General features: G+C 44.7%; 1 protein-coding gene across 1 annotated transcript in view; it reads left to right on the forward strand.

Moving 5' to 3' along the window:
- Window positions 1-27,504, forward strand: part of ADAMTSL2 (ADAMTS like 2) — a 66,669-nt gene that overhangs the window by 31,343 nt on the left and 7,822 nt on the right. The window contains exons 10-15 of the mRNA XM_029611960.1: window positions 1,895-2,207; window positions 3,144-3,513; window positions 7,815-7,918; window positions 13,891-14,017; window positions 16,044-16,257; window positions 25,622-25,777. Coding sequence (XP_029467820.1) covers window positions 1,895-2,207; window positions 3,144-3,513; window positions 7,815-7,918; window positions 13,891-14,017; window positions 16,044-16,257; window positions 25,622-25,777 — 1,284 coding nt within the window. The remainder of the gene's footprint in view (window positions 1-1,894; window positions 2,208-3,143; window positions 3,514-7,814; window positions 7,919-13,890; window positions 14,018-16,043; window positions 16,258-25,621; window positions 25,778-27,504) is intronic.

The raw sequence follows: 27,504 nt of genomic DNA on the forward strand, positions 1-27,504 counted from the left end.
TGTTGGGCAAGTTACGCCTGCTTGAAGCAGGCGTAACTTGCGCGCACCGCCTTGCATCCCCCGGCACAGGCCGCAGTGCCGGGGGACTTGGGACCGCCCTCCCGGCCCGCCCCCGAACCGTCGCCATGCCCCCGGACCCGCACGGAACCGCCTCCTGACCCCCAGACACGCCTCGGACATGCCCCCTCCCGCCCCTTTTACGAAGCCCCGAGACTTACGCGCATCCAGGGGCTTTGCGCATGCCGGCGGCCTATGCAAAATAGGCGCACCGGCGTGTGAGTGCCCTGCGCGCGTAAATCCGGGAGGATTTACGCGTGCAGGGCTTTTAAAATCTAGCCCTATGAGGTCCATATTCAGAAGCATTTAGCTGTTAACTCAGAGGTTATCTGGCTAAATTAAGATTTGAGCACTTATCTGGCGAAATTCTAGCCAGATAACTTTTTATCAGGCTAAAATCTGGCCAGATAAGTTAGGGGCATACTATCTCTTTAATAGTTTTCCTGTATACTTGTGTTAATGTATTCTGCCTTGAGGCGACTGTTTTAATGTATTTCCGCCCTGGAGGCAACTGTTCAGTTCCTTGTAAACCGGTGCAATATGTATTCTTTACAGGAACATCGGTATATAAAAATTAAAAATTAAAAATAAATAAATAAATAAATAAAAATAAATCTGGCTAACTCTGATATTCAGTTAGCCAGAAAACTTATCCAGCTAACTCTCATCAGCCTGTAGACCTGTCCTAAAGTTAGCCGGAGAAACATATCTGGCTAACGTTAAGATAGCCAGATATATTTAGCAGTGTGACTATGCCACTGAATATATAGAATTAGTTAGCCAATTAATTTTATCCGGCTAACTAGTCCATCAGCACGGTGGCTGAATATGGCCCCGCCCCGCCCTGGAACGCCCCTTTTTCGAAGCCCCAGGACATACACGCGTCCTGGGGCTTGTGTGCGCCGCCGAGCCTATGCAAGATAGGCTCGGCGCGCGCAGGGGCAGCTTTTCGGGGGTTACGAACGTATGTTACACGCGTAACCCTTTGAAAATCTACCCCATACTGTTTCAGAATTCCAGAAACCTGCTGACAACAGAGGACAGACCAAACTGCCCATAATTCCCAGCCTCCTCCTTATTTCTACTTTTGTGACTAGGAACCACATCCACCTGACTCCAGAGCTAAGCCCAACTGTAAACACACACGGGCGGATTTTAAAAGCCCTGCTCGCGTAAATCCGCCCAGATTTACGCGAGCAGGGCCTTGCGCGCCGGCGGCCTATTTTCCATAGGCCGCCGGCGCGCGCAGAACCCCGGGACGCGCGTAGGTCCCGGGGAAGGTGAGGGGAGGGCGAAAGAGAGTTCCCTCCGAGGCCCCTCCAATTTCGGAGGGGCCTCGGAGGGAACGGAGGCAGGCTGCGCCGCTCGGCGCGCGCCGGCTGCCCAAAATCGGCAGCCTTGCGTGCGCCGATCCAGGATTTTAGAAGATACGCGCGGCTACGCGTGTATCTTCTAAAATCCAGCGTACTTTTGTTTGCGCCTGCTGCGCAAACAAAAGTATGCGATCGCGCAGTTTTTAAAAATCTACCCCACATTCTCTAAGTTCTCTTAATATCCTTGAATGATACTGTCTTTCCCTTCTTTTTTGTTTGCTTGACTGAGGATTCTGAAATGTGACATGTTTCTTATTTTGGCTGACTGAACAATGCAGTGCAAAGAACCAGGCGAGGAGAGAATTTCAGCCAACCCAGCTTTCTTATAGGCTGCCTTTTCTCTAGAATATATTACAATTTTTGTACAGAAGGGCCCAGTTCAGGTGTGATTTCATGCATTCTACCCTTATAATACTCTAAAGAATTATAATATAAAAACTAAATTTGAAATTGTCATATTTTAGGTATGGAACCAAAATGGGAAAAATCCCTCCATTACATTTGAATATACAATTCTAAGGAGGCCGCACTCCAAGCATATGTCACCAATACATTACTCCTTTTCTGAAAGTGAGGAGAACAGAGAGCATGAAGACTTCTTGTTGCACAATGCCACATACTATGGCAAGATTTCCAAAGGAACAGCAGAGCTAGAGAATCAGGTGTTAATAGGGAAGGACAAGGTGGAAGATGTTGACCTGAGTGACAGCCAAGAAACCAATGAGGTTTATGAGGAGGAGGCAAAGGACTGTGAGACAAAGAGCAAAACATTCAAAGGTAACAAACGCTGCCTTTAGGCAAGTTTAAATCACAATCTTTCTGTATTGGGTATCTCTGATTATCTTTGAAGATCCTAAAAATAAAACATGTTCTTATCCGTCACAAAGAAATAAATTATGTGTTTGGTACGGCAATTTTCATCAGTTATTTATTTCCTTCTATATATTCTTGTCTTAACATAGGAGGCCCCATGCAGTGTATTTGATATTGATGGATGTGTTGTTGATAATATAAAGATAGCAAAAATGAAATATTGAAGTAACAGTTATGTTTTGTAAATTTGAATTATGTTAAGATAAGAATATTTAGAAGGAAATAAAAAAAATTGTTTGATAAAAATTGCTGTACCATACATATAGGCAATGTCCTTTATTTTCCAAATAGATTATTGAAGAGAAAAATTGGTCAGCTGGGTCTTCCTGGGTCTGGGGCACTGTATATCTGTGCTTGAGATGAGGTATTGGGCAGGGGCATTACCTCTAGGTAGCGATCTAGATAGAGCCAAAAGTGTCTTAGAAGCAGCAGCTGTTTGCATGAAACTTGGAGGCCAGAAGTGATCCTCGCAAGGCCATGCAAGGCTTTTATAGTTTGTTTTTTTTCTATTTAATATCTCACTTTATCAATTCTACTTAAAGTGGGTTACAATTTACTAATTAATCAACTCAATTCAAACATCATCCACTCCCAAAAATAAATAGTTACCCAACTAAACCCAGTATCCCATTAAAACCCCACTGGCATACCATTTTCCTAGCCTGCCAACTCTTAGTTCTTAATATCAGTAGACACAGTAGTTCAGACCTTACCTAACACTGATAGTCCTTACTCCGAAGAACAGATAAGAGAACTGAGTACCCGCCAGTTCAGCCCCTTACACCCTATCCATGGAAACCATTGTTTGCCTCAAATTATCAATCTACTTTTTTCAAATAGATTCCAATGTGACCAGCAGTGCATACGTCCTAGAAGGAGAAGATGCAAAGTTTATCTCAAAGGAATTTGTATCAGAAAATGCCATCATGAAGAAACCGACAGACAAATCCTCTGACTCAAAAGAGCTCGCTGCGAACATGACCCTGAAAAGTGTTTTCTCTCCAGGAGAGACCCAGAATTCCTTGGAGTCACACACGGACAGCATGTATCTGGACTATGATGAAAATGAGGCCTTTCTGTCATACAGCATCAATGAGACATTTCTCGAGATGACCAGTGACAAAATGATTAATACTTCAGCAGATACACAGGTTTCCAATGCCACGGCCTCTCCTTCCAACCTATCGATCAACAAGACCAACAGAGCAAGGTATGGCCTATGCCACTCTTTCTATGTCTAGTATTCCACTATTAATTTGTTAAACTAACAAAAGTGTATGTGATGAACTAAAGAGAGTGCTACCATGGAGGGGTCAGTGGTTGTTGAACCTTGGTAAAACATGACCCTGCGTCAGTCGGGCTGTGCTAGTTTAGGCAGTTAAACTCTGTTTCCATCTGTTCTGTCTGCAAGCAAAGCAGAAGCCCAGCTATGTGAGTGGGCAAGAAGTAATTTTCTCCATATGTCAGTGATGTCTTTTAACCAGAAGCCCTAAAATCTCTAAGAGAAATATTTGAGATGCATTTTTGAAAACAAGGTACTGAGTCATTTTAAGACACCAGGATGTGATATTACTGTTTTGCCACTACTTAATAATAATAGAATATTTCTCGGAGCACCACATCATTGTACCTGATGCCTTACAAAGTGACTCACCAAGGTTACATGTTTATTGCCCCAGAGGACTTATCTAAGGTTGAGCGCAAGGAGTTGAAACAAATTTTTCCATATCATGCAGGAAGTGGTGGAGGTAGGACTGGAATCCGAGTCTTTCTTTCAAGGCTCTGTGTAATCACTAGATTAGGAGGTCATGCTTTATGGAGCACTGGAGGTGTGTTGCAGTGGCTTATGTAAAACACGACTTATTATGTCTTACTGCCATAATTATAAGAGCTTGAGTTTGGCTGGACTAGGGCTCATTTGGGATCCAAACATCTTGTACGCTGAGTAGAAACCCCCCCCCCCCCCCCAGATAGGGGGATCCTGTCTTTGCCCAGGTATTTTCAACATTAGACCCTCAGAGCTTACTTCTAACTCTTAAGATGCTTCTTCCCTACAAAGCCCCTTTCTTGAATCTGGGCAGCCAAAACAACAGCAGATTCCAGCCTAGAAGTGTGTGCCAAAAGGATTTTTTTCCTCCTTCCATAGTTCCACTGAAGCAATTGGAGATAAAGCCACAAAGGGTGTGACTTGCTTTATAAGTGTGGGGTACTGTTCTTTGTACCCTCGCTTGCATCAGAAAGATGAACGTACTACATTTAAAAAAAAAAAAATATCCAGACAGAAAACCCCGTGACCTGCAACTTACCCATAACAATAAAAATCATACGTCCTGGTTGTGTTAGAATAACTCACTGCTGTTTATATTTTCAAATAACAATCCCTTAAAAAAAATGCCAAAATAAGAATTGTTATGTCTGCTCTGACCTAGTCCTAACACGAACTGTTCCCCTGGGTTGAGACATTCCTGGAAAGGTTTTCCGTGCAGTAATCCTGCTGGGAGGAGAAGCTCTGCCCTGTATATATAAAACAAACAGACTTTTACTGTCCTGCTCTTGTGATAATGCGAAAATGGAGAAATAATCATTGCAAATGCCAAACAGAGCTTCTGCTGCCTAGAAATTGTACCAGCTGTGGATTTTTGCCAAGCTAGAGGCAGCTGGATATCAGGATATAACGATATAAGCTTACAGTGTGATTTAGGTAAAACCGGATTCATCCCTTATGGGTACCTTCTAAACTGATCCTTTTGGGCAAATCATCTCAGTGCATTCAGAGCTGGTTAGTGCACACATGGGAGCGATACCAGCCCTTCACCCTGAGCTCGAACCGCGCACCTGGAAAGGTGAACCCATTCTGATTTTTCAAGTAGCTCCATACTGGAAAGCTCCCAGAGCATTCTGAAAAAACCAGAATGGACTCTCCAATTCAATGTGACCTGGTGGTCAGGTGGTCATTCTGTTCTGAGCATTGTGAAGCATCATGATCTCTCTTTTTTTTTTTTTTTTTTTAAATCTCTGCACCACACAATATTTTCCCTACAGCCAGTCATTGCAGTGTTGTATCTGCAAGCAAATCACTGAAAGTTGTGCTCCAGCTGCAGGTTGCTTGTCGGTTGTATACTACACAGCAGCATAGGCAGACGTTAACACCAGGATGATACTCAAAGCAACAGGCAGAATCCCCTGCTCATTTCTGTGTATTCTATATTTATCTTATTGTACTGTTTGTCTCCCATATTTAGTCTCTAACAGATGACTTTTTTCTTAGAGCATCTGTTTCTTGAAACATGCAAATTACAATACTATAAAAAGGTACACAGAAATTAGCCAAGTATTCACTTAATGTATTCTTGTTCTGTGGTGAATAATCAATCCTAAATGTCCACCAAAGGACTTCTCTATAGAAGGGTGAGAATTTTGGGTGTAACAGTGTTCCTTTTTCTTTTTTTTAATTTTATAATAATCTTGTAGTTGTAGTTGTAATATTTTTAAGATATACTTTTTTTATTGTAAAGGTGCAAGGTTCTCTGTTGCATGGGAATATTATATAATAACCTTGCAATATATTGCCTCAAGGTTGGCTACCCTGAGTTCTTTTTAGGACTTTTATTTTAATGTACAAAACCCAGCCATTGCTTTCCCAGAGATGCACTGTATGAATTCTGAATCTCAGAACAGTGTAACAATACTGTGTAGGGTGATAAGGCTTTGAAACACCTCGAAAGAAAATAACCAAACAAGGAAAATGCTGTATTGAGAAGATGCCTAATAGAAACATACCATGGTTGATATTCGTAAGCAGTAGTAATCTATTATTAGGGGTGTTTGATATTTCACATGCTGCAGTCTCTTTATCACTAATGCTATAAGCAGGGCTTCTGTGTGATGCGAGGCATCCATCAAATGGGCTAGTACATTCTCCAAAAATGGATATTCAAATTTAAACGTGCTGCAGAAATTGGTTTGCTATTAGCTAAGAACTAGAGAGGTGCGTGTTGCTGAAGAGCAGGGAAAGGAGTGTTCCTTGCTAATGTATGAAAAGCTGCCGTGACTGACGGGCCTTATTTTGGACAAAGCATGCTCACAGGATTTTGTTTATGATGCAGAAGAATGGGGGGGAAAAAAAATCTATCGATTTCAATAACGCATATCAAACAGCACTTTCTCTTTGCATCCTTCCTCCCCACATTAAAGCATTTCTTACATCCATGGTCTGATAGAAGACTTCTGTTGGCTCTAACCAGGCAATCCAGATGACTCCATCGGACAAGTTTTGTCCGGTCTTTATTTTTGTATAAATTCCCATGCCAAAGCATTCTGGAACTTATCCCTCTTATCTTTGAGAAAATCCCCCAAATGTTTTTTGGGGTTGGTAATGGACAACCTAAGCTAGAGAATGTCCACCTGTACAGTGCATGGACACTATGTGCCATCCTAATTCCCATGGAATTTGGGCTCGGACTATCCTAAATGGAAAATTCTTCTACGATAGCATGAAATATTTCAAAAGTGTGCATGGCAAGCAACAATGCTTGTCTCTCTTATTGCAATTTAAAATGCTACTCTTTTTTATTTCAAAATATTTAATTGATTGCTTGCCTATCCCAGAATTCCTGGGAGCAGCCATTTTACCAGGAATCATTATTTGCATGAATACACCTGGAGATCCAACTGCTTCACACAGTGAAACATGTCATTTGTGACATCATAGTCCATGTGACCCAAGATGATGCAGGCTGTATGATGTCATTTGCAACTCACAAAGAAAAATGACTGCTTCCAAGATGATAGGAGACTAAAAGGGGAACTCCTTTCAAAGAACTGAAAAAATAGTGACTTAAGAAGAACATTAACAATGTTCTGGCCAGTAGGTGTTATTGCTTATGTCTTGTTCTTTGCCAATACCCTACTGGACATGACAGGTATAGCTTCTTATCACAAGATTGTAGAACACCTTTGATGCTCACCTTGCCCAGGAAGCTTGTTGTATTGCCCTGGTAGGACAATATAAGTTAGGAAGATTACTGTTAGAGGTTGTGATTTCTGTTTTTGAACCAACAGTTATAGCTGGGTTCCTTCTTTGTAAGTGCTAGTGTAGCGAGACAAGGGCGCTTGGCTATAATAGTCCAAAGTCTGGCACATACAATTCCCAGTCCAAAAAGAGATACTGCACCCATTTGTGGAAGTCAAGTATTTGTGCAGAAAGTGAAAAAAAAAGTTGTTATATTCTGAATTGTTTCTATTTGTGGGTATTTTTATCCCATTCTCTCTGTTTCTAGACAGTGGAAGCTCTGCTTCTAACCAGGCTGGGGATTCTACTTGGGGAACAGGACAGGTATGTTGTAAAGAAACAAACCAACAAAAAAAAATCCATAAATTAATATATGAAAAGCAGTTTGTGTGTGTGTTGTTATTGTTGTTGTTGTTTTTAATTTAACATGCTGGTTTAGAGCTTTATCTGTAAAAGTCTTTTGGGGTTTTTTTATTCTTCTCTTCTTTCCTGGGTGGCAGGAATCGATTGAAGCTGCTAAGAAAAGGCCAGGGAGTGAGTCCTGCAGATATGTACAGATGGAAACTTTCCTCTCATGAGCCCTGCAGTGCCACCTGTACAACAGGTACATCTGACCACATAACCCCCATTGGCAGTAATAACTAATAAAGCCTGTTTATTCAGTTTTCATGTGCATGTTTTGCAAACCATTCATCTTATAGCCTAGAAATGGCCAGTGGAACCCTAGCAGATGAACTGAGCTGCACTGCACTGAGATTCCTATTTGATTGCAGTGTATTTCTGAATCAACAGTTCTCCTCTTCGCAGAGTCAGGAAGGAAAGACTTGTTTTGACTGTTTTTTTTTTAACATGGGGAACAGAGTTGGTAGAGGTCCTCAGAGTGCGTGGGTGGTTTGCTTTTTTTTTTTTTTTTTTTTAAATATCTTTTTCTGGGTCCTCATATATATAATAATAATACATAATGGCCCAGGAGGGGGTACTTCATTAAAGATTAAAGACAGGAAATTATGCCAGGCTGCTTATTTTACCTAAATGGTGTTTGCTGTTTGGTCCTAGCCTGATTGGCTTTTACAATTTGAATTGCTTTCTGGGTCGGATTTAAAAATGAGGCCAGTTGTCCAATTCCTTGCACATCCCTAAATTAGTGCAGCCTTCGCTAAAGAGCTACATTCCCTGTAAGGGCTGAAAGGAAAAGGATTTCCATTTGAAAATAGTCTCCCCTTATATTGTTTGTGGAGCGTGGGGGGAGGGAAGTATGGGGGGGGGGTTCCCCCTTTCTTTTTTGACACACATTTGCAAACAGTAGAGGTAGTGCATACAAATACACCTTTCTGCACATTCATTGTGGATATTCTGAAAATCAGATCTGTTTGTGGCAGGCCGGGATCGGGGCTGCCTACCCCTACTCTGTAACAAGGGCACAGCTTTTGCTTCCCTCCTTTCTAGCAGAGGTCATGCAGAGAGGGTACCCAGGACCCAGCTCAGCCTCCCTGAGCTTCTAGCTTATTCCTTATTTGATGCAATTTAATCTTTTGTCACAGAGCAGCCCTTCCATAATCCTTTGCAAACAGACCCTGTCAAACCTTTACAAAGCTAAGCATTGCCTTCCTTGCTATGACAAAGACTCTGGAAATAAAGGGGCCAGTGTAGTTAGCTGAGAGTTAAACTGTGTGCTCAGGTTTAGACGCAGTTTTGGAACACACAAACTAATTTGTTTTCACTCCCAATTCAGTAAACTAATGCATCAGGAGTTTAAAAAAAAAAAAATCTGCATACAGACCAGAAAATGTGCACAAAGAAAAGGCTTAGCATGCAGAAAAACATGATTTATGTGCATAAATCATAGGCTGCGTGAAGAAAACATGGTTTAAGTGTACATAAAATATGATTTATGCGCACAAAAGTGCTTTCAATACATAACGCATTTTTGTGTGGAAAGATCATTTTTTATCCACAGACAACATGCTTTTTTTTTTACACCAAGCATGTTTTCTGCTCAGAAAAATACTGACTACAGGCCCCAGCACTGGAACTCCTGCTTTTGCCTATAGATTAACACCAGGAGTAAAATGTCCAGTGTTAAGTCAGCAGGAGTTAAGCCAACGAACATCTCTGCATTGGGAGGATAATAGCTAAAGCCTCCATTGGCATGGGATTTCCATGCGAGGGCGCTAGGCAGTGCGTACTGTTCTACTCTCACATTTTTTTGGTGTGTGCAGAACTCCTTGCTGCATTGAAAGTAACGTTTGTGCTCGCCACGGTGGGTAAAACTGCCGAGCGCATCTTACCACATCGGGCCCATTGCCTTTGTACCTATGGAAGACCGTTTCTTGGGGTCTGAGATTTTGCTCTCCTTCCCTTCAGGAAAGGGCTAGGCTGTACCACTTTCTGACCCTGCAGTTGTGTGCTGTGTGGCGGTATTACAGCAGGGTGCTGCTGCCGCGCAGTCCTCCAGCTTTGTCTTTCTGAATGCTGGCAGGCAGCAGCACAGGGATTCTTGTCACCTGCAGTCACATCAGTCGGTTGGCTTCGGCATGGACTAACAATATTTATTCTGGCAGGAGCGCACCGCAAGCAGGAGGCTGAGCTATGTAACATTCCACATTCTGGGTCTTCGCTGCGGGAGCAGAAATAGATTCTTCCTGGAGTTTGTGTTGGGATATATTAGGAATGTCATGCTAGCCACAAACCCTCCCGGCATTAACCTGCCTCGGATTTTTTCTTCTTTACTCTTCCCTCTTTGATATTAATTAATCTCAGATGCCCTGATGTTTGTTTTTTAATTTAATTTTAAATCATAGCCCTTATAAATTTATTTTTATTTGGAATAAAGGTATGCATCTTTCTCTTGTGTCCATTTAATACCCATTTAAAAAAATAAATAAAAAAATCTCTCCTTGAGGTCTGTCTTCAGCTGTTTGTGCCCTGTTCATACTTTTGGTGTCTTAGTTCAGCTTTCTCCTCCCCAGATGTCACTGCTGGCCATGCTGTATTTGGATATCCCAGGGTGCTGCTGTCTCCTCCCCTGAGGTCTCTTCAGCTGGCATGCTGTATTTGGGTATCCCAGGGTGCTGTTGTCCCCTCTCCTGAGGTCTCTTCAGCTGGCCATGCTGTATTTGGGTATCCTAGGGTGCTGTTGTCCCCTCTCCTGAGGTCTCTTCAGCTGGCCATGCTGTATTTGAGTATCCTAGGGTGCTGTTGTCTCCTCCCCTGAGGTCTCTTCAGCTGGCAATGCTGTATTTGGGTATCCCAGGGTGCTGCTGTCTCCTCCCCTGAGGTCTCTTCAGCTGGCCATGCTGTATTTGGGTATCCCAGGGTGCTGCTGTCCCCTCTCCTGAGGTCTCTTCAGCTGGCCATGCTGTATTTGGGTATCCCAGGGTGCTGCTGTCTCCTCCCCTGAGGTCTCTTCAGCTGGCCATGCTGTATTTGGGTATCCCAGGGTGCTGCTGTCCCCTCTCCTGAGGTCTCTTCAGCTGGCCATGCTGTATTTGGGTATCCCAGGGTGCTGCTGTCTCCTCTCCTGAGGTCTCTTCAGCTGGCCACGCTGTATTTGGGTATCCCAGGGTGCTGCTGTCCCCTCTCCTGAGGTCTCTTCAGCTGGCCATGCTGTATTTGGGTATCCCAGGGTGCTGCTGTCCCCTCTCCTGAGGTCTCTTCAGCTGGCCATGCTGTATTTGGGTATCCCAGGGTGCTGCTGTCCCCTCTCCTGAGGTCTCTTCAGCTGGCCATGCTGTATTTGGGTATCCCAGGGTGCTGCTGCCCCTCTCCTGAGGTCTCTTCAGCTGGCCATGCTGTATTTGGGTATCCCAGGGTGCTGTTGTCTCCTCCCCAGAGGTCTCTTCAGCTGGCCATGCTGTATTTGGGTATCCCAGGGTGCTGTTGTCTCCTCCCCAGAGGTCTCTTCAGCTGGCCATGCTGTATTTGGATATCCCAGGGTGCTGCTGTCTCCTCCCCTGAGGTCTCTTCAGCTGGCATGCTGTATTTGGGTATCCCAGGGTGCTGTTGTCCCCTCTCCTGAGGTCTCTTCAGCTGGCCATGCTGTATTTGGGTATCCCAGGGTGCTGTTGTCCCCTCTCCTGAGGTCTCTTCAGCTGGCCATGCTGTATTTGAGTATCCTAGGGTGCTGTTGTCTCCTCCCCTGAGGTCTCTTCAGCTGGCCATGCTGTATTTGGGTATCCCAGGGTGCTGCTGTCTCCTCCCCTGAGGTCTCTTCAGCTCGCCATGCTGTATTTGGGTATCCCAGGGTGCTGCTGTCCCCTCTCCTGAGGTCTCTTCAGCTGGCCATGCTGTATTTGGGTATCCCAGGGTGCTGTTGTCTCCTCCCAGGAGGTCTCTTCAGCTGGCCATGCTGTATTTGGATATCCCAGGGTGCTGCTGTCTCCTCCCCTGAGGTCTCTTCAGCTGGCATGCTGTATTTGGGTATCCCAGGGTGCTGTTGTCCCCTCTCCTGAGGTCTCTTCAGCTGGCCATGCTGTATTTGGGTATCCCAGGGTGCTGTTGTCCCCTCTCCTGAGGTCTCTTCAGCTGGCCATGCTGTATTTGAGTATCCTAGGGTGCTGTTGTCTCCTCCCCTGAGGTCTCTTCAGCTGGCCATGCTGTATTTGGGTATCCCAGGGTGCTGCTGTCCCCTCTCCTGAGGTCTCTTCAGCTGGCCATGCTGTATTTGGGTATCCCAGGGTGCTGCTGTCTCCTCCCCTGAGGTCTCTTCAGCTGGCCATGCTGTATTTGGGTATCCCAGGGTGCTGTTGTCTCCTCCCAGGAGGTCTCTTCAGCTGGCCATGCTGTATTTGGGTATCCCAGGGTGCTGTTGTCTCCTCCCCAGAGTTCTCTTCAGCTGGCCATGCTGTATTTGGGTATCCCAGGGTGCTGCTGTCCCCTCTCCTGAGGTCTCTTCAGTAGGGATGTGAATCGTGTCCTCGATCGTCTTAACGATCGATTTCGGCTGGGAGGGGGAGGGAATCGTATTGTTGCCGTTTGGGGGGGTAAAATATCGTGAAAAATCGTGAAAATCGTGAAAAATCGTGAAAAATCTAAAAATCGCAAAACCGGCACATTAAAACCCCCTAAAACCCACCCCCGACCCTTTAAATTAAATCCCCCACCCTCCCGAACCCCCCCCAAATGAGTTAAATAACCTGCGGGTCCAGCGGCGGTCCGGAACGGCAGCGGTCCGGAACGGGCTCCTGCTCCTGAATCTTGTTGTCTTCAGCCGGCGCCATTTTCCAAAATGGCGCCGAAAAATGGCGGCGGCCATAGACGAACACGATTGGACGGCAGGAGGTCCTTCCGGACCCCCGCTGGACTTTTGGCAAGTCTCGTGGGGGTCAGGAGGCCCCCCACAAGCTGGCCAAAAGTTCCTGGAGGTCCAGCGGGGGTCAGGGAGCGATTTCCCGCCGCGAATCGTTTTCGTACGGAAAATGGCGCCGGCAGGAGATCGACTGCAGGAGGTCGTTCAGCGAGGGTTCCGGCGCCTCGCTGAACGACCTCCTGCAGTCGATCTCCTGCCGGCGCCATTTTCCGTACGAAAACGATTCGCGGCGGGGAAATCGCTCCCTGACCCCCGCTGGACCTCCAGGAACTTTTGGCCAGCTTGTGGGGGGCCTCCTGACCCCCACGAGACTTGCCAAAAGTCCAGCGGGGGTCCGGAAGGACCTCCTGCCGTCCAATCGTGTTCGTCTATGGCCGCCGCCATTTTTCGGCGCCATTTTGGAAAATGGCGCCGGCTGAAGACAACAAGATTCAGGAGCAGGAGCCCGTTCCGGACCGCTGCCGTTCCGGACCGCCGCTGGACCCGCAGGTTATTTAACTCATTTGGGGGGGGTTCGGGAGGGTGGGGGATTTAATTTAAAGGGTCGGGGGTGGGTTTTAGGGGGTTTTAGTGTGCCGGCTCACGATTCTAACGATTTATAACGATAAATCGTTAGAATCTCTATTGTATTGTGTTCCATAACGGTTTAAGACGATATTAAAATTATCGGACGATAATTTTAATCGTCCTAAAACGATTCACATCCCTACTCTTCAGCTGGCCATGCTGTATTTGGGTATCCCAGGGTGCTGTTGTGTCCTTTCCTGAGGCCTCGCTTCAGTTCTTCATGCTGTCTTCTTGCTCTGTGTGTATTGGGATGCTTCTAACACGATTCTATCCAGCATTACACTGGCACCCTCATGTGCTCAGAACCATAATAATTGTGGCTTATCCAGAGGAACTTGGAGAAGTTTTTAAAGTTTTAGCAAAGAAAATGTATGGCGCCATAAATGAGATCATACAACAACCATTTTTTGTTTTTTGTGATGGGGCAGCAGCGGTTCTGTGTTTAGTAAATAGTTCAGAGCATTCTTGAGCTTAAGGGATACTGTAATGCTGGGATATGTTTTTACAAATGATCACTGTCTCTTGCCAAAAATAGTGCTGTAATACTTCTAACATGGCCAGATGTTTTGGCCTGCAGAACCCGAGAAAATCATAAAACAATTCCAGTCAGAAATATTTTCACTTTGTGCATTGCTTTCTTCTCTCCTCTCCCCCCCCCCTTCCCCAAATCCTGCACCCCACCTCTCCCTCCTTTTAAACAGGCGTGATGTCCACATATGCCATGTGTGTGCGCTATGATGGGGCTGAAGTGGAGGATTCGTACTGTGATGCCTTGACCCGCCCTGAGCCTGTGCATGAGTTCTGCACTGGGCGGGAATGCCAGCCGAGGTACATGGTCTAGTAAGCATTGCTTCAGAGAGCCCCGGGGCAGCAGATCCTAGTGCTCAGTATCACTTCCTGAGCCATGTCTTGACACTTAAGGCTGCTAGTGGAGGAACATTTTTATTTTACCAAAGGATGTGTCCTCATTTTCCTTCCCGAATGCTTCCCGTCTCCTGTTGTAAGCTTCTGCAAGGAAGAATTTAGTATCTTTGAGGGAGCAATGTGCATATGGATATGTTTCTTGTTCTATATTTGTTTTAATTTTTATCTATCCATCTTTCCAGGAATGCAAAGAAACTCCACCCGATTCAGGTGCAGGCAACTGCCTCTGGTGCCAAATTGTGGTAGGCACTGGAGCATTGTTGCTGCTGACATTCCTCTGTCTGGGCCTGCCTCTCAGCTGCTTGTTACTAACGTGGTGGCAGCATCCTGATCCCACAGCATCAGCAATTACTTTAAAGAAGAAATTCAGCGCGCGCGGGGCCTTCAGTCAGTCACCTGCCTCGCGCTCAAAAGCCCTGAGACAGTCTGGGCCCCTCACCCGGTTTCCATAGTAACAGGAAACCCATGTGAGAGAAGGGAGCAGGGCCACCGCAGAGCTTTGAGTGCGGGACGGGTGTCTGGAGGCCCAACGCCCAGTTTCTTCTTTAAAGTTGTTGCTGTCGCTGCCGGATCAGGCTGCCACCGCTGCTTTAGGTAACAAGCAGCTGGAGGTGAGGGGGAGGATACAGATGGAGCAATCTCAGGTTACTCCTGGTCCCCTCTCCCTCTCCCTCCCCCCACTTCATAACTTTTAGAGAGTGGGATGGACCCTCTCCTCCCTGCATCTCAGAGGGGAGGGAGAAGAGAGTGCCTGCCACCCCGTGCTGCCTACGGGCGCCCATAATATAAATCCACCCCTGTTCTGGTGTTTGCTTTCATCTCTCCTTTCCTTCTCCCTTGTTCTTCTGTATCTTCTCCTCCCTCAACCCTTGGCTAAACCATCTTATTATATACCCCAGTTCTGAAAATATCATCCTCTTGCTGGAAAAGCACATTGCCTGTCTGGAGGCAAAAGCCAAGATTTATGCCCCACTGTCTACTGTAGTTCCTTGAATACCGTGTAAAAAGAACTTTCTTCACTGCACATGGAGTGAGGAGCTTTCTCATGAATCCATCAACAATACTAGATCAAAAGCCACTAACAAGGTGACGTTTCTGCCCCCCCCCCCCCCCCCCCCCCCCCAGAAGAAAGCGAATCCCAGTGCTGGTGTGAAAATGTTACACTGTAATGATGATCTGCTTTTATTTGAAAGAGCCAAGATTTGCAGTGGTCAGAAAGCTCCACAGAGCAAAATGTGCAGGGTGTTTCAAATACTTCCTCATAACTGTGGTGTTCTCCCACTTCAGGTCTCTGAGGATTTTTTAATATTTTTATGTAATAGCGCTAGAGATAAATGCAAAAAACAAACAAACAAACAGGTAGCTGGCAGAGTTTCGGAACCTTTCTGCTCTAGGTCAGCAGTTCAGATCGTGAATCATTACCATCTGAAACATTTTGGTGACCTGTGTCAAATAAGTTGGTGGTCTCATTCCAGGTCCCAGTGGAGGTGTCAATATGGCAAAATATCACCAGCACCATTTAGCACAGGCTGAAGAAACCCTTGCAGGTGGTTTCCTTCAGGACAGGACAGAGTTACATCGAAAGCTTGCACCAGTGCTGCATCGGCTCTGCCTTATGCTGTCCAAAAACCCCTGTGCATAAGCTGGACACAAATTAACGGGCACAAAAAGGGGGCGTGAATTAGAACAAGTTAAAAACTTGTGAGTAATAACCCCAATTGTCAAGGCTAGGGATGAAGCCTTGATTGGCCCTACTGTTCCCCAGTTTAAAACTTTTGCTTATTCATCCCCTTTTTTTTGTCTGCTTTATAGAGGGGGGACCTTGGTTTCCAGTGCTGTTAGTCTGTGGCCCCTTTCGTAAGCGTCATTTTTTTAATTGAAAAAGAGCCTCAGCACGCTGGCTACATCGTGTGCGTTTTGTTTCCCTTAGGTGGGAGACGAGCAGTTGGAGTGAGTGCTCCCGGACCTGTGGCGAGGGATACCAGTCTCGCATTGTCCGCTGCTGGAAGATGCTCTCACCAGGGTTTGATAGCTCTGTGTATAAAGACCTGTGTGAAGCGGTGGACATGGCCAGGCCGGAAGAGCGCAAAATCTGCAAAAACCCTGCCTGTGGACCACAGTGGGAAATGTCAGAGTGGTCAGAGGTATTAAGAATATTTATCTCTAGCTCGTGCTCGGACGAAAGAGAAATAGACATACAAAAGGAGGGCTGAGAGACTGAAATACGAGGGCAACTAAAGGCTTTTAAGCTCGTCTAGTTTGATTATTTTCCCTTCCTTCTGCACTACCTTAGAGCCTGCTTGATCTCTGCCCTTTATCCTCTTCCTCTCTACTTTGGCTCCTCTGTGTTTCTTCAATGTCAAATTGAATTCTGATACTGGTTTTCCCCACTAGCCTCCATTCTTTCAACCATACTATGAAGAAATATTGCCTGAAGTCTTGTAATCATGCTGCCTTGTTCTGGAACTTACTTTCTTTATCATCCTGCCAGATAAGTCCAGGGACATGGGTTATGCTCACCCACCAGCAAACGGAGGCGGAGAACACATTTTATAGTGACGATATCCCCTCCTATATATTCTGGTGCAGCAGGAAAAGTTGTCAGGAGTTCTCTGCCTCCATCAGATAGTGCCAGATTAGGAGAGCAGGCATAGAGTACAGATCTGGAGGGTGATGGCCTGCTGGGAGCCTCTTCTCTCTGACTAAGGATCAGGGCCAAGCCAAAGGTACCTAAGTCAGGTCGGACTGCCTTTTCCTCCCTTGATAAATCTAGTTCTCTGTTTGACCTGGTGGCATTGCAGCAATGGCAGGAGCAGGACCTGAGTGTCATTCACAGATGAAGAAACTCCAGCTGTGGTATCTGCCTTCCTAACAGGATCCTTTAGGAGGCCTGGCAGCAATAACTCAGTCCTCATCAGCCTTTCCCCTCTCCTCCACGACATGCAGCCATGTCAGAAAGGGGAAGAAAATGTTGCAGATGTGGTACCAGAAGTCATATTCACATAATATAGTAATGATGGCAGAAAAGGACCAGATGGGTTCATCCAGTCTGCCCAGCAAGCTTCTTATGGTAGTATCTGCCCCTCCGTGCAGGATACCTCTATGTTTCTCTTACGGTAGTAACTGCCACTCTGTGCAGTTACCCCCAAGCCTTATAATAACAATAGTAATATTCACAATCAATCAAAACCAAGCAATTGTCAAACCCGTAAATTATTGCTAACAACATTTTTACTGCATTATTATTTATTGTTGTGAACCGTTATGATGGAACCCGAGTGACGGTATACAAAAACCAATAAATAAATAAATGAAGAACCTTCTTGATAATTTAGACAATGCTGCTTGACATTCTTTGCTTTGGGACTTGTGCTTTTCCCCTTATTTCTGCATGTCAGTACTCCAGACGGTAAAAGTCAGGGCCCATGTTGGTTGTTATCTGTATCCATTTCCCTTTTTTCCCCCTGCCATCAAAGCAGGAAGTGATATTGCAGTTACATCAAAAGCATCAAGGCTATTGATTGAGGGCAGTAATCCCAATGCCTTCGGTTAAGGGTAGTAACTGCTGCTTCATGAAGGTTACCCCCATGCACCCTCTTCTTTATTTCCATCCTCTAGCCTTTACAGATCCATGTGTTTATCCATGCTCCTTTGAATTTGTTGTCTGTTTTCTTCTTCAGCACCTCCTCCAGAAGGACATTCCAAGCATCCACCATCCTCTCCGTGAAGAAATATTTCCTGATATTGGTTCTGAGTCATCTCCCTCTCCCAAGCTTTTCATTTTATTCACAATCCTCCTATGCAGGACTGTATCAAAACCTTTGCTGAAATCCAAGAAGATCACATCAAGCGCTCTTCCTTGATCGAATGCTCTAGTTACCCAATCAAAACAATCAATAAGAATGGTCTGACAGCAGCTTCTCCTGGGGAATCCATGCTACCTCGGATCCAGCAAGTCACCTGATTGTAGATAGGTCAGTGCAGCATAACAGACTCATTTTGCAGATCCTGCAAAGGCAAGGGTCTGGCAGGTGAACAAATGCATCCCTTGGATCTGGAGGTGTTAGCTTCGGACCACAAGAAATGGAAGAAACCTGGAGAGTGAGAGAGTTCTTTGAACAGAAGAGGGTAATCAGGCCATGCAATCAGAACACCACAGGGCCAGCAGTGAGATTTCCGGTGGTGTTTGTGTTTGATGCAGGAGCCACAGCTCACTCCTGTCATTCCTCAGCTGCATCCACGTTGGCCCACATGGATCCTAGTACACTCACAGCACCTTCCAGGGTCATGGAGTAAGAGTTTTCTACTGCGTTTGCCCTAATTATGCACAAGGCATATTGTAAGCTGTGAGGGCAAGACAGGACCTGGAGCATCAGTGCTGCCACAGAGCCCCCTATCCCCTCCACAGAGCAGGACTCTGCCCCAAAGAAGCATCAAACAGAGCTGGGGTGGGGTGGGGTGGGGGTGGAGAATGGTATCCTCCCCACATATGTCTCTATCATCACACAGTGTTCAAAGTAGTTTCAGGGAGATCCTAGGGTCAATGGAAGAGACCAAGGAAGGGAGCCGATCTCTGGATGGGCGAGAATTCCGCAGTGAGACTTTTCAGAAAGGAATAGCTGGGAGCTCTCATTTCTAGAATTATGCATTAATTGAAGCTGATTGAGGGGGCTGATGAAGGAACCAACCTCACAGGGGAAACCAATTCTAGCAGGAATTAAGAGGCCTCCTAAGGCTTTTCAGCTACATCCAACTATACAGGATATGATTGTGGCAGAGTGGCAGACCTCAGACTCAGCTTTAAAAATTAGGAAAGCAATGAGTCTCCTTCACATTAATAGGTGGAGAAAGAGTCAATATTACCTCTTTAGGATGCCTAAAATGAATGCCCTGGTGGCTGCGCTTACTTGTAACATGACTATTCTGGTAGCAGGGCACTCTGGATTGGAAAATTGAGGCCCTCTTAAAGAAGATGGATAATGTTTCCCTACAGGCAGCAGTCTGGGAAGAATATGTGGCTAGAGCCATCAACTGATGGATTCAGCAAGGCCAGCTGGAAGAGAAGCATGAACAATCTCACTTATGACTGAGTGATGCAACCAAGTCTGACTCTAACTTGGCAGCCTTTGTGGCAGACATCTTGCATGACCTGATTAGGACATCGGCTAAGCAAGTAGTATCTGTAGTGATGGCCAGGAGATTACTGGATTGGGAGACTGGTCAGCTGACTCTAACTTAAAAGCCCATTTGAGTATGTTGCCCTCTAAAGGGCACCTTCTCTTAGGTGTTGTGGGAATCTAAGCCCCAAAGGCTGCTGGAGGACAGGTTCTGAGGGATCTCGTGGGGGAATGTCTCTTATAAGCTAGCTCAAGGAATTTAGACAGTATAGACCAGACCTCCTAAAATTCGCAGCCATTTTATGGGAGCAAGAGAGGGGGCCAGGAAAGCTCTCCCAGGGTCCAATGCGTCCCAGAAATACACAATGATTCTCTGGAGGTCCACTCGTCTTTACCTCCAGTAGGAAGCCACTTGAAACTCTACTATGAGGAGTGGACCAATGTTACCAAAGGACAAGTGGTTTCTAAAGATCATCTGTCAATGCTATGCACTGAAACTGGTTGCTCCCACTTCAGATGCATTTGTCTTCTCTTCATGTAGATTGGCTAAAAAGAAGGTCACCATTCAAGAGACTATAGATTGTTTCAATTGGATGCAATAGTTGACGTCCCAGGGGCAGAAATGGGGAAGTTTGGTATTCCATCTATTTTGTTGTCCCAAGGTAGGAAGGAACCTTCTATCCGGTACTTGAAGCAAGTCAAAAAGGTGCTCCAGGTACTCCATTTTTACAAGGGAACACTGAGATCTGTGAGGAGAGTTTCTGACGTCATTAGACGTGACCGAGACATACTTACATATTCCTATCAGAGAAGAAAATCCTATGATTTTCAGTTCTGAGAATGCATTAATAGTTCAGAGCCATTCGGTTTAGCTTGGATATAGCCCCATGGACCTTTTCTATGATATTAATAGTAATGACATATTCCCTCTCAAGGAAGGAATCTTGGTTCAATCTTATCTGGATGATTGGCTAATCAGGGACAATCCATTCAAGAAAACTGACAGTCCACTTGCAGAGTCCTGCAGGTGCTAGAATCTTTGGGTTGGGTGGTGAATCACTCAAAGAGCCAGCTGGAGCCCCCACAGTCTCTAGTGTGTCTGGGAGCATGTTTCAATATCAGAGCAGGGAAGTCTTTATGACTTTGGAGAGAATCAGCAAGCTACAGACACAGGTAAGAGACCTATTGACATCCTGGTGTATTCATATCTTCAAGTATTGGACTCAGTAGCAGCTGACATAGACCTGGCACCTTGGGCAAGAACCCAAATGCACCCTTCAGAGAACTTTCCTGTCTTGGTGGTTCCTGCAAGAACAAGATTATGATTTGGCTTTCATGATTCCAGATTAGGAAGCATCTGAGATGGCGGTTGACTGAAGCCAACTTACAGAAGGGAATCAATCTAGAACCTCCAGAGTGGATCATGGTCATGATGGATGCAAGCCTAGTAGGCTGGGGAGCACATGTGGATCATAGTTGCTGCAGGGCCTCTAGTCACCAAAGGAAGCAACCTGTATGATAAATCAGCTAGAGGTTAGGGCCATTAGATTAGAACTAATCAAATTTCTCTCATTGATAAAGGGAAAGATGGTCAAATTATTGTCAGACAATGCAGCTGCAGTGGCTTATATGAATAGATAAGGGAGCACCAAAATTCTGCAGCTGGCAACATAAGAAAAACTCATGTTAACTTGGGTGGAAAAACATCTCAAGGAGCTGTTGGCGTTACATATCGCAGGACTGGACAATGTGCAGGTGGATTTTCTGAGCCATTATACCCTTGACACAGGAGAATGGGAATTGGTACAAGTGGGGTTTGCACAAATCATGACAACATGGGACCTCCCCTAGTGGGACCTGATGGCAAATCATCAGAATGCTAAAGCAAAGAGATTCTGCAGCTGGAGGAAAGAACTCAAAACCAAAGGATTGGACACATTGATGCAACCATGACCATGGGAGAAACTTATATGTATTTCCTCTGTGACCCCTAATAGGGTGAGTTCTTGAAAGGATTTCAGATCACCCAGGATGTTTTTTTCTAGAAGCACCAAACTAGCCCAGGTATTCATGATACGTCAATCTGGTCAGGCTCCAAAGGGGTAATCTGCTCATGTTCCCCTTGGACAGAGGCCTACTTCATCAAGGTTTGGCGGAGATGAAGGACCCCTTTCTATTTTGTCTTATGGTCTGACCATTGAAAGGGTGAGACTTGGAAGCTGTGATTTTGGAACTTCTTAAGACAAAAAGGTCCATGTTCCTAGCATATATTAGGGTCTGGAGAATTTTTCATATCTGGTGCTAATAGTCCTTTCTCCCTTTAGAGCTGAGGTCTCTAGACTCTTGGACCCTGAGGTCTCTAGAATCTTGGACTTTATTTAGGAAGGCTTAGACGAGGGGCTGGCCTTGAATTCGCTGAAAGTTCAGGTGGCAGCACTGTCGTGTTACAGAGATCAGATTAGAGGTGGCTACTTGGCTTCACATCTTGACTTGGTCTGTTTCTTTGGGAATGGGGGTGAAACATGTAAACCCCCAACCTACTTTGTGATTCCTGCAAGGAATCTGAACTTAGTACTGAGATCCATGGCTGCAGCACCCTTCAAGTCATTGAAGAAAGCATTACTTAAGGATCTGTGTTCTTAGTAGCCATCTGTTCAGCAAGGAGAATTTCTGAACTGCAAGCATCATTATTAAGGGATTTCTATTTAGTATTTTCAACGAAGAAAGTTGCAATTTGCAAGTCCCATCATATTTGCTTAAGATGGTTTCAGCATTTTATCTCAATCAAGCCATCTCACTACCTTCATTTTGGTTCAGTGGACTGCACTGGACAGAAGAAAAATCTGTGATTATTAGATGTGCACAGAATACTACTACAATACCTAAAAGTCACAAATTCATTCCAGAGGTTGGTTAGGTTATTTGTCTTGTTTGGGAGTTGCCAAAAAGGGGAAGTGGTATCGAAAACCTCCATCGTATTTTGGATTAAAGAGTCAATCACCTCTGCATATATTGCTAAGAGTAAGCAGGTACCAGAGAGATTGAGGGCCCACTCTACCAGAGCACAGGCCTTGTCCTGGGCAGAGTCCAGACTAGCATCTCCAGAGGAGATTTGTAAAGCAGCAACATGGGCCTCAGTGCACATCTTCTCCAAGCACTACAAGTTGAACCTGTGGGCCAAGGAGGATGCAGATTTTGGGGCAAGCATCCTCAAAGTGACCCTGGTTTCTCTCCTCCCACTTAGCACTGCTCGGGCATGTGCTATGCATCTAGACTGAACTAGCAGGACAATAAGGAAGGTGAAATTTGTACATACCTACTAATTTCCTTTCTTTGAGTCCTGACAAATCAGTCCAGAATCCACCCAGAAGCCATGGCATCATTGAAAATGCTGGAGTCTAAAAAAATGAGTGTGTGACACACAGAATAGAAAGGAATTACAGTGGCTCTGTAAAGTTTAGGTTATAGGATAGCTCCAAAATAAAAGGAGCAAGAGAACTTTTATCTTTTTCATTTGATTTGTATTCCACTTTTTCAGGCATTTCAAATTGGATTACATTAAGGTAGGATTTCTCTGTCCCCAGTGGGCTCACAATTAAAGCCCTCATTTACTAAGCATTTCCCCTGTAGACAAAGAATGGAAGAAAAGCTTTAGTAAATCAGGCCCTAAGTTTGTACGTGAGGCTCTGGAGGGAGAAATAACTTGCCCAAGGTCACAAGGAGTGGCAGCAGTATTTGAGCTCTGGTTTCCCTGGTTCACAGCCTACTGTTCTAACCACTAGGCTACCACTCCACTCCTGTGTATTGTCCCTGGAGAAAAAAAATATTTATTTGCTTTTTTGTATTAAGGGTTTAGGAGATGCAGCCCTTATTTTTTAAGTTTGGCAAGAGATTATTGAGAACCTCTCCTGCTGCACCAGAAAATATAGGAGGGGATGTCATCAGTATAAAATGTATCCTCTGCCTCCACCTGCTGGTGGGTGAACATATGCCACCTGTCAGGACTGAAATTAGCAGGTATGTACAAAATTTCACCTTCTATTGAAAATTGCTTTCCACTTGTCCAGTATTTATACTCCTGCAGTATCTGAATGTATTTTCTGTTGTAAACCCCCTCTCTTTTACATTATATATGTTAGGTCCTTAAGCTACACTTCACAGACTTTGAGTATAGATTTTACAGCGTTTTGTAGTCCTTATCTGCACTACTTCTATTTGTCTGTATATTTAAAGAAATACAGCCTCCGGTCCTTTGGAGTTAATTCTTTTTCTGCTGAGTGACTGAACGAGGTTGTCTGTGATGGTGCCAACACTTTTTGCAAGTTCCCATGATATTCCAGGATGTATCCTGTCTGATCCCATCACCTTGTCCTCTTTCAGTTTTACAGGTTCCTTTGGGATTCTCTTCCACAACTGGACTGGGGTTGATGGGGGGTATCTAACTTTCTTCCATGAGTGCTTCATTACTTAGCTGTAGTCCCTCATAACCCACCTCTTCTGAGAATACTGCAAAATAAAAAAACTTTGGGTTTTTTTTCTCAGAGAAGGAAAAAGAGCAGGGGAAGAAGAATAAATGATGTTTTAACATAGTTGTTGAAAAGCCATGCATACACTATATGTGCCATGGGACAGACTGTTGAAGTGTTTCACTGATCGTATTACGTCTTCAGCTAATCTGAGCTGGATCAGTGTCTGAAGCCAGGTGCCAGTTGGCATTAAATACAAAAGCCTGGTTCAGAGAGATCTGAGGAGCACAAAATCAAGCTGATGTGTTAGAAGAGCACACCACTCACACATTTGTCTACGTTATACAACCATCACACCAGCTGTCAGCCTTTGACATGGACAATGATTCAAGCACATCTCAAAAGAATCCCAGTTTTTAGGAGGAGCTGCCAGCACTCCAGATATGTCTGTCCAGTAAAATCTTTGAACACAGTCAAGACATTTTCAAAATATGGCTGCCAGCTTCCCTTCCTACACGCCAGTTGTGCTTTTTTCAATAAAGTGGAGTGGTTGCCATGTTCATCCACTTAAGAGATGCAGAAATAAAAGTGAACAAACAAGTTTTAGGATTAACTTAATACATTATGATTTGGATAGCTCTGCTCCCTTCAGGTCAGAGAGCAGAGCTAGTCATGTGTTTACTTCAATAAAATATTCCTTATAACTTGCTAGGTTTAAAAAAACAAAACAAAAAAAACCCCTTGGAAATAAGTCAGTCTGTACTATTAATTTGTGCTGTATCACACTGCTGTCTTTCTAGGTATTTTATGGCTGTAGTCAGATTCTTGCTTTCTTTTAATTTTTAAGAAATATTTATGCACTAAATAATAACTCATACCTTGAAACGGATGTCTTGGCTGATGCTGTCGGTGTTTGCATCACACTCCTTTTCCTGAAGGTGGAAAAATAACTGTGCGAGTGAGAGGTGCTGCCAATGATGTTTCATGGTGTCACCTTACTCTGGTTGGGCAAGAGGACAATATTTATTTATTTGAATACTCTGAGCTCAAAGCAAGATACATGCATAAACAAAATACAATCAGCTAACAATCATAATGCATTAACAATGGCAAAATCACAAAAAAAAAAAAACTTTTCCAGAAACAGGAGACCAATCTAAAGCATAACTGAAAAAAAAATCAGTAAATCACACAAACCTAGGACATAGACTGGTGCCAATAAGCAATAAATAAAAGAAAAAGCCTCCAAGTGGAAAAAATTCTAAAAATCACAGGCTTGAAAACAGGCACAAATTATTGTGTAATATATTGGCTCCTTTAAAAGAGAACACAGACAGCTCTATATATTATATAATAATGATGCTTAATTCTTACTCCTATGTTCAACATGGTCTTCGCTATCGGAAACAAAGTTGTTGGAGGTAACAGACTTCCCTGATCAGATCCAATATGTTGATGTTTTCACTGTACCCCAAATTCAAGGGCAAAAAAATGTTCGGCCCAAGCATCTGTCCGATTGGCTGCATACATTCTGGTGCATGAAAGCTCTTCAGATGTCCCTATAATTGAATTGCATCGTCTGTGTGAGCCAGTTCAGTCTGAGAGAGAGAAATTATGACATGACCATGGGTCTGAGATGTAATGTTGCAGGGAGTGATCAGAGGCCCTCTGTGGAGGGGACAAACAGTGACCACACACATATGCAAGCACATTATAAATTGCTATACATATTTTAGATTTCTGAAAATAAATGGTTTTCCCAAGGGCAGCTGAAGTGGGTTGGTCCCATAATTAAGGGATACTTGATCAAGTGTCCTAGAAACCCAGAGGCACAGAAGATTCGGTCAGTCTTTTGTTAGGTTGGTGGAAATGTTTGCTGCACAGATCAGCCTATTTATTACATACAATTTGATTTTCTTCAACAGTGCACTGCAAGGTGCGGCGAAAGAAGCCTCGTGACGAGGGATGTCCGATGCTCTGAAGATGAGCTGTTGTGTGACCCAGACACCAAGCCACCCACAGAGAAGAACTGCACAGGTTCCCCCTGTGACCGACAGTGGACGGCCTCAGAATGGGGACCTGTGAGTAGCTTTACATAGAGGGGAATGGGCTGTCCTACGTATCAATACAATTCAGGGTTGTAATGATAATGCAATACAAAGTGAAAGCACAAAGCAGGAACCTTGAGAAGGAATTTAAAAACTAGCAAGAGAACATAAGATATGCCATTCTGGGTCAGACCAAGTCACAAGTACCTGGCAAGTACCCAAACATTAAATAGATCCCATGCTACTAATGCCAGAAACAAGCAGTGGCAATTCCCTATTGATTAATATCAGTTTATGGACTTATCCTCCAGGAACTTATTCAAATCTTTTTTAAAACCATCTACACTAGCTGCCTTAACCACATCCTCTGGCAACGAATTCCAGAGCTTAATTGTCCATTGAGTGAAAATGAATTTTCTCTGATTCATTTTAAATGTGCTACTTGTTAACTTCATGGAATACCCCCTAGTCCTTCTATTATTCGAAAGTGTAAATAACCGAGTCACATCTACTTGTTAAAGACCTCTCATGATCTTAAAGACCTCTATCATATCCCCCATCAGCCGTTTCTTCTCCAAGCTGAGCAGCCCTAACCTCTTTAGCCTTTCCTTGTAGGGGATCTGTTCCATCCCCTTTATCATTTTGGTCGCCCTTCTCTGTACTTCCAGCTCAGTTGTAACCTGAGCCTGGGATCTGGGGCCCTGAACCTTCAGTAGCAACTATGTTTTTTTTTCTTTTTCACCCTATTTTTATATCACCTCCCATATCTTGTCCCATCCTCACAACCCTGCAGTCATGGGCCTCAAATCAGCCACTGGGTGTTACCATTGTGTGATAACTGACTCTTCCTTTCCCACCAACCTCCCAGGGGCTCTAAGTGCTGCCTCTGCAGCATCCCAGCCAGCCTGGGCAACAGAGTCCTCCGTATGACAGTGCGCTGACCTTGCCACTGAGCCAGCCCTGGTGTTCCTTCACCATCTTCAGCAAGATTCGGCACTTATCAATTCACTTTTCGACAGCCCTTTTTTTTTCTCATTTCCATCTAATATTTTACTCTTAATTCTTAAAGGTTATTTCAGTAGCCAGGTCTTTAAAATAAAAATTTTGTTTTCTTTTCTTTCTGGTCTCCTCATGGAACCCAGCTTTAATTATCTGATGTACATACAACAAGAGGGTTTGATTTTAAGATCAACAGTCCAGTAGGCAGAGGGGTCCTTCTTCAAAGTATCTATCCATGTAGCTTAAGTAGATATGCAGATAAACTTCTCTGGATCCACATAGTAAGTGAATTTTAAGCCACAAAGTACCCATATACTTTGTGAGAGAATATCCATGTAATCTATCTGCGTGTCGTACCTGCTGAGCCATGTTTTGCAAACTGCTGCTTCAGAACGGAAATGGCCACCAATGTTTTCTACTTTACTTGTGCTGCTGAATCCCATTGCTACTTTGTCACATAGTCTCTTCTGCTTCTTTCGTGTGGTCAAGCATTCCTTCTTACAGCTGTGCCCTCACCGACCCCCTAGGGCTGGTGGGATTGTCCCTTCCAAGATGATCCCATAGCGTCGCTTTTTGGGGGCCACCAAACTGGTGGTAGCCACACTCCTTGGGAATGAACTTGTCCCCACCTCGAGGCACCTGGCTCTAGCTTGGCCCCTAATGGAACAGTAGATTTGTGCCCTATCACGCAGTCCAATGGTGTTTAGATACTGAGCCGGCCCAAGGCTGCTGAGACATTAGATGCCTCCACCCCCACCCCC

The sequence above is a fragment of the Rhinatrema bivittatum genome, chromosome 8, assembly GCF_901001135.1.
Source record: "Rhinatrema bivittatum chromosome 8, aRhiBiv1.1, whole genome shotgun sequence".
In the NCBI taxonomy this organism is placed as follows: Eukaryota; Metazoa; Chordata; class Amphibia; order Gymnophiona; family Rhinatrematidae; genus Rhinatrema; species Rhinatrema bivittatum.